At 39.9% G+C, this 12,680-nt stretch overlaps 1 protein-coding gene across 1 annotated transcript in view; it reads left to right on the forward strand.

The window, feature by feature from the left end:
• The window catches only part of GSTCD (glutathione S-transferase C-terminal domain containing), an 86,050-nt gene that overhangs the window by 31,454 nt on the left and 41,916 nt on the right, over positions 1 to 12,680 (forward strand). Inside the window, exon 5 of the mRNA XM_075286217.1 lies at positions 2,481 to 2,574. Coding sequence (XP_075142318.1) covers positions 2,481 to 2,574 — 94 coding nt within the window. The remainder of the gene's footprint in view (positions 1 to 2,480; positions 2,575 to 12,680) is intronic.

Genomic DNA, 12,680 nt, shown 5'->3' on the forward strand with positions numbered 1-12,680 from the left:
TCCAAATTGGTATCCATAAAGAATACAGTTTGCCCTCATTGCTCCAAAGAGATTCATTAATTACAGAAACTAATAACAGTACATTGTAGGGCGGCTTCTACACTTTCCAAAGACAGCTTTCTTAGGGTCAGTTCACACTCAGTTTTTTGCAGGCGGATTTTGACCCGGAATCCACCTGGAAAAACCCATTGAAGTAAATGGGAGATGGAAAAAACACGACAAGGGTTTTTGATGCAGTTTTTGATGCGGTTTTTGCAAAAACTGCTTAAAAAATCTCTAGCGTTTTTATTTAAAGAGAAGTTTCCAGGTTCATACAGTGTGCTGGAGCCAAAAAAAAAAAAAAGTGTCAAAAACTGCGTCATGCCAAAAACCGCATCAAAAAACCATGTCCTATTTCCTGAAGCAGATTTTTTTCAGCTTGCAAAAAACTCAGTGTGAACTGACCCTTTCTGCATTGCATCTCTATTTTCATGAAAATCTGGGTTTTATTATTATGTGAATAAGCTGAAAAGGGCTTTAGGGACATTTCTTCTCCAGCTGGGGCTTCATCTCTGCTCTAGATAATCGCCCCTACCTACTGCCCAGCCCTACACCCCGTTGCTTGAGTGACATCCTCCACTTTGTCACACTTTGGCTGCAGTAGGGGCAGTTATATAGAGTGGAGAGCAAAACCCCAGCAGAATAAGAAGAAATGTCTCAAGCCCTTTTCAACTAATCTGCATAAAAATAAAAGACGTCTATTCGGAGCAGAATAAGAAATTTGCAAAGTTTAGAAGCCACCTTACAAGGTTATGTCTTTAGTTTGAATGCGGACACACTCCCTTTAAGCTCCCAGGATGCACTGCTCTCTGGTAACAGGAAGACACTAGAATTCTGAATTCAGTTTTGCAAAGATATATCTGAAACCAATTCAAGTAAAGCAGTTGTTGAACTGTTGGAAGTTGTGTTTCATAGGTGGAGTTTCCCTTTAAACGTGTTTTTGGACTCATGTATGTTTTGTGAAGCATATTATATTGCTTTGTTTGGTTAAATAACAGTTCCTAGGCAGCTGCTAATGCAAGCAATGTGCTGTCTGCATTCCATGCTCGCTGCTGATGTACTGTTTGGCTGAAACTATAAAGACAGTAAAATAAATATTATATCAGAAAAGGTAAATGTTAATATTAGAGACATTAGCTGTGTAATAGTGATCTGATGATATAGTGGCCAGTGGAACCGCCATAACCTGCGGGTAAGGATTCCAAAAACATTCCCATTCATTTAATATAGTTACACCATTTGAATATTAGATTATTTTGTGGCATAAAGTGTACCTGATCCCTTTTTGGTTTTTATTTAAAAAGGTAACAAATGTTCTGACAATCTGAATTCTACACACATGCCTTCACAGAGTCATAAAGCCAAATAATGAAATTGCAGACCAATGTGTACAGCTCCCATAATATCAGTAATCCGTGAGCTCCTAAGCTCTTTCTAGTGGGGTGTAAAGCCCGGAAGAAGTTTATAGATTTAACAAGTTGTCCTAAAATGGAATCCTCTCTTACTTATCAACAACATAGCTGGTTGGTGTCTTATTGTGGGACCATCATCGATCAAGAGAACAGGTTTCCCCAGCCACTTATTTAGATGGAGCAGCAGTTCAGCATTTAAAGTCCAAGAAACTGATGAAGATTGTTGACGGGTAATAAATTTGGAACTGGCCCTGTAAAGGGGATTTACACTAAAGCTATCACTGGAGAAGGGCTTACTGTTAGATCAATGAGATTCCAAAGGTCGAGAATACACTGATCTAAAAGGTATCCTTTCTCCACTGGAAAGGTATATGTTGTTGCTAATGGAATTCTTCTTAAGGCTGGCCTAACACGAACGTAATTTAAATCCGCAAATATTCCGCAATTGTGCGTTCTCAATTGCGGACAATTTGCGGATACATTGTATTCAGTGAGGCCTCTTACACCACCGGATATTTTATCCGTGGTGTGCTGTGACCGGGGTCCGCACTGAATACTGCAGGTCCGCAAAGTCACAGACATCACAGCACAGACTGTCTTTGACACCTGCACTTTGTGGACGGACACGGACGTCTGCAGAAGAGTGAAATTAGTGTTGCTGATCAGCAAATTGCGGACTGCAAAAACCACTACTGTCGTGTAAGACCAGCCTAAACTGTATGTACTAGTCCTTTACTTATATTACTATAAAAGCCTTCTTCAGATAAGGGCCTCTACAAGGTATACAGTGAACACACAAGTAGCGTACAATATTCATATTATTCTACAGACTCTTAAAAGAAAATGAAAAAAATTGCTGTACTTTCTTTGTAGACATTGCCTGAAGAAGATGTTAGGAGATTATGTAATGGTACAGAAAAGTTTAATATCTATGGTATTTTCTATTACTATTTTCATTCTTTTAACATGGGTTCTTTGACTATGACGGGTGTTTATTTGGCATATTCTATAATATTCTTTATTGTGCAGGACCATGGTGTTGAGGCGGTCTTCTCTCCTCATCCTTGCCCATCCCAAACAATTGACTGGGGAAGTCTACCTGCAGCAGTGAGCCCGGCTGAAGGTCAGTGTCAGTATTCCTAACTGGAGATTACTGTATATACTGGAACTTGGTTTAAGTAGACGTTAAAAGGGATTCATTGCAAAGACAATAGTGAATGTCCCAATTGTAAGGGATCATAGGTAGATTTTACACATCTGTATTAGAGATGCAAGGACATCTCAAGCAGTTTTAGGAGCAGGTTATGTATCAAAGAGGTAGTGTAGTGTCCAACCAGGAGTCCGCTACACTGGTCATTCAAAATGGAGGGGATGTGGAACAGCTGAGAGCACTTCAGCTGTAGGGGCTACCTTCAGGAAATTTGTGAGAACAGCATACGGGGGATGAAAACATCTCTTTCAGTAGTACTGATACTAGAACCATCCACACTGCTATGTATTAAAAGCTCTCCAGGGCTTCTAGCTAGTGTTGTCAGCAGAGTTGCAGGGTAAAACTGAGTGACAGACTTCCTATTAAAATTTTTCTTTATTAAAGCACTTTTTTATTCTTTTAAGCAAGATTAGCTTCTGTTACAGGGTGGGGTCTGCGTGGGCTTGTAATCCTGATATGTTATTTGATAAGTTACTTATGGTTGTGTGTGAAACACAAAAAAAAATATGCAAGTTGGCAAAACATGATGTCTATTACTTTTATCTCTCTAACAAATTTCCACAGATTGTTAAACTGTTAGTTCACTAGAAATTGTTATTTCATTTACATAAATGAGAGCTGAGCTGTAGTACTTCATCTCGGATACTGAACAGTACACCAGTCTTTAAACTGCTGGCTCTGTACACTGTATAGTTCCTGCTGAGAGACTGCCAAGAACAGCTGTTCACGGGGGTGTTATATGTCAGACCCCTACTGACCAGGTATTCATGACCTATGTTGATAATAGGTCATTAATATGTAATCCCTACTACCCCCCACAAAAAAAAGCCTGTATACCTTGGGAAAAGTTTTAATTATATTATTAGGCATTGATTTTTTTTTTTTATTTTTTTTTTTTATGTTGTGATCTGAAATAGCATCTTGGAATCTTGCGTTTTTCACACTGACCAATGAGCCTCATTATAGATAACTTCCTGTTCTGTAGAGATTATGGTAACACCTCTGTTACAAACAAGAAGGCAACTACCAGAGGTTCCACCATTCATATTAGATGAGGACATCTCACCTCCCTCACCTTATTTTTTTTTAAAAGGTACCTATTTAAACAAAAACAAAAAAAACTTGTTGGAACCTAGTATATCAAAAGTAGTGGTAGCCCAAATGTTAGTTTATGTGTGGTCTTAAAGGGTGGAAACTTAAAGACACAGATAGCTTTGGATGGAGGCTTGTTTTCAAAAGGTAACATTTATTATTTATTTATTTATTTATTATGCTTACCTGCATAGCGCCATCATATTCCTCAAACATTGTCAGTCACTGTCCCATATAGGCCTCACAATCTGTATTCCCTATCAGTATGTCTTTGGAGTGTGGGAGAAAACTGGAGTACCTGGAGGAAACCCACGCAAACAATGGGACAACATACAAACTCCTTGCAGATGTCTTCCTTGGCAGGACTCCAGTGCTGCAGGCTACAGTGCTAACCACTGAGCCACTGTGCTGAGTAAATCAGTTTGAATGAAGACATAGGCCCATGAAGTTCATCACACGCCACTAGATTTCAGTTTTCCTCTTGACTCATGTTTTGGCTAACTTTATTTTTTTTCAAAAACTGTATACATGATTAGACATTGGGGCACGTTTATGAAGATGTTAAAGCGTGACTAAATGGCAACCATACTTTGCTGTGTACCAGATTTCCATTTCCTTGCACTGATTTGAGTCTTTTCTGCGTGTCAAAGTACTATGTCACCCATCTCTCACACAACCGTTTCCAATTCTATAAAGCTTACCTGTAGACAGAGGAGTAAACTACAGTCGGCAGACAAGACCTGAAGCAGCAGCCTTAGGCACGCAGTAGGAGTAGTAGCTTGCATCTGCTTCAATTTTTACATTGGTGAGATTTACGAAAGCTGCAAATGTCAGCACATCAGTACACCAAAAATGTGTGAAATCAGTTTTGTAAGCTGCATACATTTTAAAAGTGGTAAGAAGTGATAGATTTATTACTTTTTTAACCACAATTACCTTTAAAAACATCACTTTATTACGCAAAATATTTTAAGTGCCTGTCTTAAAAAATAACTTAAGAAAACTAAATTTGTCAATTTAATTGCTTGATAGCATGTTAAGTATTTCAGTGCAGGGAAGTGTCAGATGAAGTAAACATATTAAAAAACAATAATAACAGAAGGATTTTATTTTCATGTACATTTTTTGAGTAAGAGAAGTGAAAATTAGGAAATACTTTGAAAATTGAATTTCAGCAGAATCATTATTACAAGTAAAAAAGTGAAAATTAGGAAACAATTAAAAATGTAATTTCAAAACCAAAATATGGAATGCCATTGATCTAATACACAGTCCAGTCACATTAATGTGACCACCTGTCAAAATCCAGAATAACCACCTTTTGCAGAGCGGACCGCTGCGAGACGTGCAGGAAGAGAGGGGATGTTGTGATGATGTTCAGTGGGATGTTGAGCCATGCCGAATCCAGTGGTGTGGCCAGCTGTGCTAGGTTACGCCATTGAGCATCCATGGCACGAACAACCCAATCGAGATGGTCCCACAGATTCTCGATTGGGTTCAAGTCCGGGAATTTGCTGGCCAAGGGAGTACGGTAAACTCATCCTGGTGCTCCTCAAACCACGCACGTACACTGTGAGCTTTATGACACGTCGCATTGTCTTGGTAGATGCCATCATCCTGAGGAAAAACAATTCGCATGTAGGAGTGAACATGGTCCGCAAGAATAGATGTTGATCCATCTTGCCTTCCACAATGATGAGTGCACCCAGATGGATGATGACACGTGCCTTCTGCGATTGGTTATTTAACGTGGTCACATTAATATGACTGGACGGTGTATAAACCACATTTAATGATTGTGACAGCCTCAAGTGAACAGTTATACAAACCAGAGGCCTGAGCAGTTGCTGATAAGGAACCAGAGACATATAAGACATATGAGGACACTGATAATTCTCAGCTGTCAAGTGTGACACCAGACCAATGAATGAGACACTGGCACGAGACCGATCAGACACCGGCGGTGGACAACAGGGCATTGGGGACTCACTGGTGAGTATGCTTGTTTTTTTGTTTGTTTTTTGCACCTCTCCCTGCATCTACAGGGGTTTCTCCAATTCCTGAACAATCCCTTTAATATGATTTCTATTAGGTCAATGTCATATATTTTGGTTTATACTATTATTTATGAAGTCCTTTTCTCATACATTTTCAAACTGTTAGCAAATCTGGAGATCAATTCTTCCCCCGGGGTACTTGTAGGCTGATCTACATATATAAATAGAAATAACAAAGTTATGGGTTTGGAAGGCGGGGAGTCAAAAACGAAAATTGAAAAATGTCACCAATGGGAAGGGGTTAAGGCAAACTTTTTTTCATACCTTGGTTAATTCCGTTATAACAAATTGTATAGATAGTTTTTGTTGCTTATACAATCTGTCCTCACATGTAATATGTATATTTCCTTCTGTATGTCGGCAGAGCCAGGACACATGGACTCTTTATTTGCACGTGTCTTATATGTGCTCATTTGTACATTGTTTATAGATTAGGGTGTCTGCTTTTTGCTGTATTTTTGTATGTTACATTAGTTTCTTTCTTTAAAATTCAGTAAATTCTTTTTGAAACGAAAAAAACTAAACAGTTACAAGTGGCTACCACACAGCTACATTACTGTCATATCATTAAAACCAATGGGCTTTTATATACGGTAGTTTTCAGTTGTCTGAATAATTTTATCGTGTTAAGCAATATGAAGGTCAGTCTGTGGATCTGTGCTTGCTACTATACCCTTCTTATTGGTGTTGTGTATACTTCCATCTCGGGAATTTATAGATCATCTGGATGGAAGACCAACAGTGAATCAGTACCTGACAATCGGGCTTTAATATTCTCTAAACAAAGGGAGTTCCTGTTATCAGAAATGGATTTGCTGGTTTCAGTCCTGAGATGTGGGAACATTAATTTTCTTGTTATCTACGCCTTATCTCAGGCACATTAAACAAGGAATTCACTTTTTTGCATTTTTTTTTCTTGTAAAAAGCTTTGATGAATTCTACATAGCCATTTAAATTCCTTACATATTTACTGTTATCTACATTGATCTATCCCTATGTTATATATACAAACCATGCTATTTGAGGAGAAATGCAACATATTACTATTGATAGTATGTCATTTTTATTATACAGTTTAATTTTCTGATGTGCCTATTCTCAAAATAGATGGGCGATTCGGAGTTTAGATACTCATAAAATGATGTCATACCCTAGTGTGATGTCACTATTTTCCATCATGGGAATTAGACTAGTAGGTCCCAAAAACTAAATGTGGGAGCGTAGCAACAACTTTTATTTTATCTTTACTGAGAAAAACTTAAAGGGGCTCTGTCATTGGGAAAAGTCATTTTTAAAGAGGACCTTTCACCACTTTTGGGCACATGCAGTGTTATATACTGCTGGAAAGCTGACATTGCGCTGAATTCAGCGCACTGTCGGCTTTCCCGATCTGTGCCCGGTGTAAAGAGCTTACGGTGCCGGTACCGTACTGCTCTATGGTCAGAAGGGCGTTTCTGACCATTAGCCAGAGACGTCCTTCTGCCTCGCGGCGCCAATCGCGCTGTACTGTGGAGCAGGGAGGAACGCCCCCTCCCTCTGCTCACACAGTTCGTCCATAGACGAGCATTATCAGGAGCGGGAGGGGGGAGTTCCTGAATTCAGCGCACTGTCAGCTTTCCAGCAGTATATAACACTGCATGTGCCCAAAAGTGGTGAAAGGTCCTCTTTAACTAAGCACATACATGCATAGGCTATTTCACAGCTACCTTTTGTGTGTAAATTGCCTGAGTGGCTTTTGAATGATCCCATTTTTATTCATATGCTAATGAGCTTCCAGCCAGCACAGGAAGTTCCCAGCAGCCTCCTCTCTGCTATTATCTCCTATGTGTGTGTGCAAACAGGAAGCTCAGTCATCAGCAGCAGCAGTCTGTGCTGTATAAAGCCATAGGAAAGAATAGCAGAGGGTGCACAATGAGACTTCCGGGGTGCACTGGCAGGCTAATAAGCATAATGAATAAAAACGAACTCACCCAAAAACCATTGAGGCAATTTACATACAAAAGGTAGGTGTGGAATAGTCTTTTTAAAGGCTGTGCAAGGATGTGCTTATCTAAAAATGACTTTTCCCAATCATAGAGCCCCTTTAAAGTGTAGCCTCCTATTTAGTATACAACAGTTTTAGGCTGAGTTGCTTCTGACATAGAAGTCTAAGGAAAGGGAAGGGGGAGGGAGAGGCTGCAAGAACAGACAAACACATACTGTATCTGCTAGGCTCTTCTACACTATGAGTGAGAGAGCTCTTCAAGGATTTAAACATCACAAGAGGCACCAAGATGAAACAACTAGGACATGCCCACTATAGAAGTAGCAGTGTCGTCATGTTGGTGAGGTCTTCATTCCTTAATTTGGTAAAATTTTAACGTGTACCTTCACTTGTAAACCCTCATTTCATAAATGAATAGTATGGGTGAATATAAGAAACTTTATAATATATCTTATTAAAGAAATAGGTTTCCTTCTCCACTTATTATGCTGCTGTTGCAATAATTAATAGCATCCGTATCTGTCTTCAGCCTCACAGATCAAAGTCTATGTAGGAGGGGGGCATATTAAAGCTTTTTTTTTTTTTTTTTTAAATTATTGCCTCATTCTTTGGAGTGGTAGAGACAACTTGAAAGGGGTTGTAAGGTTTTGAACACTTATCCTCTATCCACAGGAAGTCTTCAAAGAGGAGGTGCGTTTTCTCAGCTCTTACTTATACTGACCCAGTTCACATTGGCTATTTGTAATTGTATCACTTTCACTTAGTCAACAGCTCTAAAAAGCCTCATGGGACATACACTACTAGATGATCAAGTGATATACCGTGATTGAGAAACTTGCAGGGTGGAGGTGGGGTCTCAGGGTTTTAAATCCCACAAAATAGTATTCAAATGTCAGCAGTATTGTCAGAGGTGTAACTAGAATCTCCAGGGCCCTGATGCAAAGTCTGTAATAGGGCCCCCACTTACCTTGTCTTATATTGTAGAGAAGCTGCTACCTCTGCACCCGCTATAGCTATGCCCCATAGCACGTATGGCCAAGCATGCATATTTTCCAATTGGGGAGGGGGGAGTAAGTTGCTGCCAGATGCCTCTTGTACCAGATTGTTTCCCCTGAGAACAAAAGAATTGGACATGTTAAAACCCAACGTAATGAGAAGGTCAGGACACCCCATACACTGTATATGGTCAGCCAGCCTCATCAAAATAAGTGGGTTTGGCACACCTTACTGTGTGTATGCTCATCTGAAATTTGGCAACCCCTGCCCTATCTGGAATGGTCATTGCAGCCAGCACATTTGTAACTTGTATTTATTATTCTGGCTCAGATTAGATGGTATAAATGCAGCATAAAGTCTCTCTTTTATCCAAGTCGATTTAGCTATTCAGTTTTTGTGGATAAAAGACACTTAGAAATCACAGAGAAAGCCCCAGTGTCTGCTGTCAGCTTCTCTGAATGCACCTGCATACATTTTTCCCGACTAAGACAGCCGATAGAGTTAAAAGCTTCCGTTTCCAACTGATCTACAGGGACATGCTTATGTCTTTGACCTAAGCAAACCACTTCTGTATGTGTTAATCCCTTGGAAAGCTGTGAACTCCCAGGTTATTGACTGAGATGCTGAGTGATTATTGGGGTAGGCTGAATCCTAATGAATCCTGCTTGGCAAATGCATCTTCTTACTATTGGCACGGGATTTTCCTTCTAAAGCTCAGACATGTCATCATTGCTTTAAGAGGAATTTTTGTAGGGGATCTTAAAGAAATCACATGGCCGAACATCAGGTGAAAAGTACCTAAATCCCTTGCTGCAGACAGTGTGATTTGTTTCCTGAAAGCCTCTGTATTCTTCTCCCCTTTAAGGGAATAAAATGAGAATTGTAAACCTGGCTATTGACACACAGATGGATTGTCTTCTGGGAAATGCACTTAATCTTGTGATGCCGCACAAGACCCTGGGCAGGTGGCAAGCAACTGTGTAATGTGATGAAGGTCAGCGACAGGCAAACCGCTTGCTTGAACTGTGATCTGAGGCAGAAAGGAGCCAGCTGTCATAAAAGGCATTGTTACAGTACGACACATTTCAGCCCAACCAACTGTTTCAGTCATTTGGGCTTTTTATAATCAATTGCAGCTATTTCTAGTTCATTGCATAGGATATATAAAGGTATTATAAGCTACCTATCAAACCCAATGATGTTAGGCTGTAGGCCCGCTTTTCTGACAGTGGGGAGATAGTGGTGCCAAAACTAATGGCAGCAATATCTTCAGCATCTCGGAATAGCTGACAATGCGCTGAATCCAATAATACCGTACAGCTATGAGGATGTGAAACGGCCTCCTTAAAGCATACCTTCAATTATAAAAAATAGCATTTCGGAAATGAGTAGTACATGCCAAAATAATAAACTTTGTAATATATCTTATTTAATAATTATGTTGCCTTCTCCATTTATCAAGCTGAATTACATTTCACATATAAGTCTGGAGAAGGGAGGGATAGAAGGAGGCTTCTAAAAGACACACAGATAACTGCTGATACTAGACTCTACTAGGGGCGCTCTATTAACACTGCTATGCTAGAGAGAAGAGGCAATAATTCAAATAACAGCAGGATACGGCTATGGGGTCTATATAAACTGGCTGATAAAGAGGAAGAAAGCCGCTGGCGCTAGGTTCACACTAGTGTCGCAGAACCATTGTCATGGTACATTGGACGACCAGAACAACGGAACGGTGGATTGCAAAAAAGCGGTTACACACAGAATCGGTCGGTCATTTTAAAACTGAAACCAGCAGAGAATAAAGTCCTTCGTGCAGGACTTTTTCCTTTGCCGATTTTCGGGCAGACACTGTGAAGATGTGAACAAATCCTTAATGAGTGGAAAAGGAAACAGATTCTCTTATTACGGTATCTTACGATCTTCTAATCACATGTACTATTCTTTTATAAAAGGTGGAACGCTTTAAAGGGGTTGTCCAATGAAATTAACATTTCTTTAGATGTTTGTCAAAGTGTAAAATAATGAAAGTTAGGGAAAAAAACGCTCATTGTGAATAGGGCTGCATTGTCCTGATTTCAGACCTCATCTCCTGGTCCAGGAACATGCAATTCTGTGTTTATGTCTGACACAAGTAAAGTCTAAACTTCAAGCAGTACTTTTGTCTCCGCATGATTCGTGCAGAAAACACACAGACCCCATTACAGTCTATGGGGTCCGTGTTTTTTCATTGCTCACCACTTTTTTACTGTGTTCGGGGGGGATCCCCAAGCGGAATATCCAAACGCAGATGTGAACTGGGCCTAAGGGTCTCCCCCTGTCTATGCAAATAAAGTGTGTGAAGGGGCTGGTAGGCTGTGATGGTGGGGATGATTTAGGCCTCTTCATACAGTATATGTTACTGACACAGAGAATGGGAATCTCTGACTGTGTTGCAACTATTGTGGACGTGTTATTGCTACAGAAATAGACAAATTCAGATGTGTAGTTGTAGACATGTTGGCCGCAAATCTACCTTGTGTGTGTATATCCCCTTACAGTATATGACAATACAGCAGGGCAATGGGTATATAAAGCAGAACTATACATGTACCAGCATTAGCATTGCTGCATTATCAGGTGCTGTAGTATCACATTGTACTGTGAGATGATAAAAGAAAGGAATAATGATTAGATTGTACAGTGCCTTTAGGGCATTTTATTGTTAATTCTTAGCCCCGTCAGTCACCGCACATAGCGGTCAGGTTGAATAACAGCACTCCTATATGTTACAGTCATCAGCTATTACAGCACAGGCTGTTATGAATAACACATAATGCCAGGAATTGATGCTGTTTCGTTGTAAAACCTTTCCTTCTCCATTACATGTTATATTAATGAGAATAAATGGTTACATAGAACTATTCAGCTGTATTACAGACATGATTGAAACCAGTTGGCTTGTCAAAATAGTTATTGTGGTCTTTTGCTCAATATTTGTTAATGTTTTTCAATTACATTATGAACGATAGTAAAATCATTTTTTCCCTTTGTTTTTGTTATTCCCTTGTTTGGAACAAACACTAGGGGGCAGTACGATCTATTCATGAGAGTGCTGTGCATGACATTTATCTTCCCTGCGTACAGATGTTAGGGTGCATTCACACTGAGTAAACGCTAGCTTATTCTGAACGTAAAACACGTTCAGAATAAGCGGCGTCTAAAGCAGCTCCATTCATTTCTATGGGAGCGGGGATACGAGCGCTCCCCATAGAAATGAATGGGCTGCTTCTTTCACTCCGTGCAGTCCCATTGAAGTGAATGGGGAGTGCCGGCGTATACGGCAAGCTCTGCTCATGCCGGAGCGTACACGCCGGCACTCCCCATTCACTTCAATGGGACTGCACGGAGTGAAAGAAGCAGCCCATTCATTTCTATGGGGAGCGCTCGTATCCCCGCTCCCATAGAAATGAATGGAGCTGCTTTAGACGCCGCTTATTCTGAACGTGTTTTACGTTCAGAATAAGCTAGCGTTTACTCAGTGTGAATGCACCCTTACAGTCAGTTTACACTTTGGGGCCGGAACTGCTTTCACATAAATTTTTGGGGCAAATAATGGTTTGTGTGTTTATTGGATCTTAGCATTCTATTATAGTATACATCACAATATATGCAGAAGTAGAATCATACCTTCACTTGTATACATAGAAATATAGTAATATCTGAGTTGTCCACTGTATTTATTCTTTAGGGATCATGCACTAGACTTTGATGTGTATTATTTTCTGTCCCTATCCCACATGATACTTGCTAGGAGTTACAGGACTTGATCTCCTCTACTGTAATGGATTGTGCTGCGGCTTTCTTCTGCACCACAATCTAAGCACATGTTAATATAAGTAGTTTAT

This window comes from Leptodactylus fuscus, chromosome 1 (genome assembly GCF_031893055.1).
Source record: "Leptodactylus fuscus isolate aLepFus1 chromosome 1, aLepFus1.hap2, whole genome shotgun sequence".
Taxonomy (NCBI): domain Eukaryota; kingdom Metazoa; phylum Chordata; class Amphibia; order Anura; family Leptodactylidae; genus Leptodactylus; species Leptodactylus fuscus.